Source organism: Macrobrachium nipponense, chromosome 17, assembly GCF_015104395.2.
Source record: "Macrobrachium nipponense isolate FS-2020 chromosome 17, ASM1510439v2, whole genome shotgun sequence".
NCBI classification, from domain to species: domain Eukaryota; kingdom Metazoa; phylum Arthropoda; class Malacostraca; order Decapoda; family Palaemonidae; genus Macrobrachium; species Macrobrachium nipponense.
In genome coordinates this window covers 35266947-35268023 of record NC_087210.1, presented here as the reverse complement: position 1 = coordinate 35268023, position 1077 = coordinate 35266947, and the positions used below count along the sequence as shown (strand labels likewise).

The window sequence follows — 1077 nt, the reverse complement described above, 5'->3', positions numbered from 1 at the left end:
AACAACTAACTCTTCTAACTCTTCAAAAGTTGCAACTTTAGCTGCCTTCAACCATCTTTTCAAAACACCTTCTCACTTTATACGCATAATCCAAGAATGTTAACTTTTCATCCTTTCTTAAATTTCTGAATCTTTCTTTGTAGTACTCTGGGGTCAGCTGTTAAGGCTAAATAAGCGCTTCTCCCTTTGCCAATCAAGACACTTTGTAGCAAAACTGACCATTTGTCTTATTGGCCATCCCATACCTGAAGCCACTTACTCAAAGTGATAAGAGAACTTATCTGGAGCCTCTTCAGTAAACTTAAGGATTAGCTTTTGTATTTTTACTGCATCAAATGCAAGGTCTTAATTGCAACTTCTCTTTCCTCTTTTATCCTTTGTCTTTCATCTTCTGTTGCTTTTTCTTCTTCTCTTTTGATTCTCTCTTTTTCTTTTCCCTGTATACTCTTTCTCTTTCAGCCTGCATCTGCAGCTTAAGCAAACTTTCTTCTCTTTCCTCTCTTTCTTTTTCTGCTTGCATTTTCAACTTAATCAAACTTTCTTCTCCAGCTACCCATACAAGCTCTAACTTTGTATCACTTTTCTCTTTTTTTTCTTCTTGCTTATTTATAAGATCAGCCTGTGCTGCATTCAACAACTCATCTTCATCAATTATTCTACCAGAGTCTATCAATGCTTGCATAGCAATACATTTGATTTCTGCTTTTATCATGCTGCTAGAAACATGGCCACTACATGCTACTTCTAGAGCACTCCACTGTGCCTTACTTAGTCAGAGTGGTATCAGATAACACTTGGATGGAAGGGGCTGCTAAAAATTCCTGAGTATCGAATGGAGTCATTTTTTTTCAAATAACAATTCAATACAATAATATGCAAAAACAACTATAAGGTCACTCTCCTAGCAAAATATATTCCTAACACCACCGGTATGAGATAGAGTGATAATGTGATTTGTTTTCCTTCCGGGTCTGTGGGCATCATTAATACTTCTTAACCCAAAGTGCCAAATATACCGGGCAATATTTTGAACCTTGGGCATGCTAGAATAGATTAGTATATATGACATTCTTTGGA

At 36.4% G+C, this 1077-nt stretch overlaps 1 protein-coding gene across 1 annotated transcript in view; it reads right to left on the bottom strand.

Annotated features, from left to right (window-relative positions):
- Positions 1–370: 370 nt before the first annotated feature.
- Positions 371–1077, bottom strand: part of LOC135195883 (unconventional myosin-VI-like) — a 19543-nt gene continuing 18836 nt past the window's right edge. Inside the window, exon 2 of the mRNA XM_064222392.1 lies at positions 371–763. Coding sequence (XP_064078462.1) covers positions 371–763 — 393 coding nt within the window. The remainder of the gene's footprint in view (positions 764–1077) is intronic.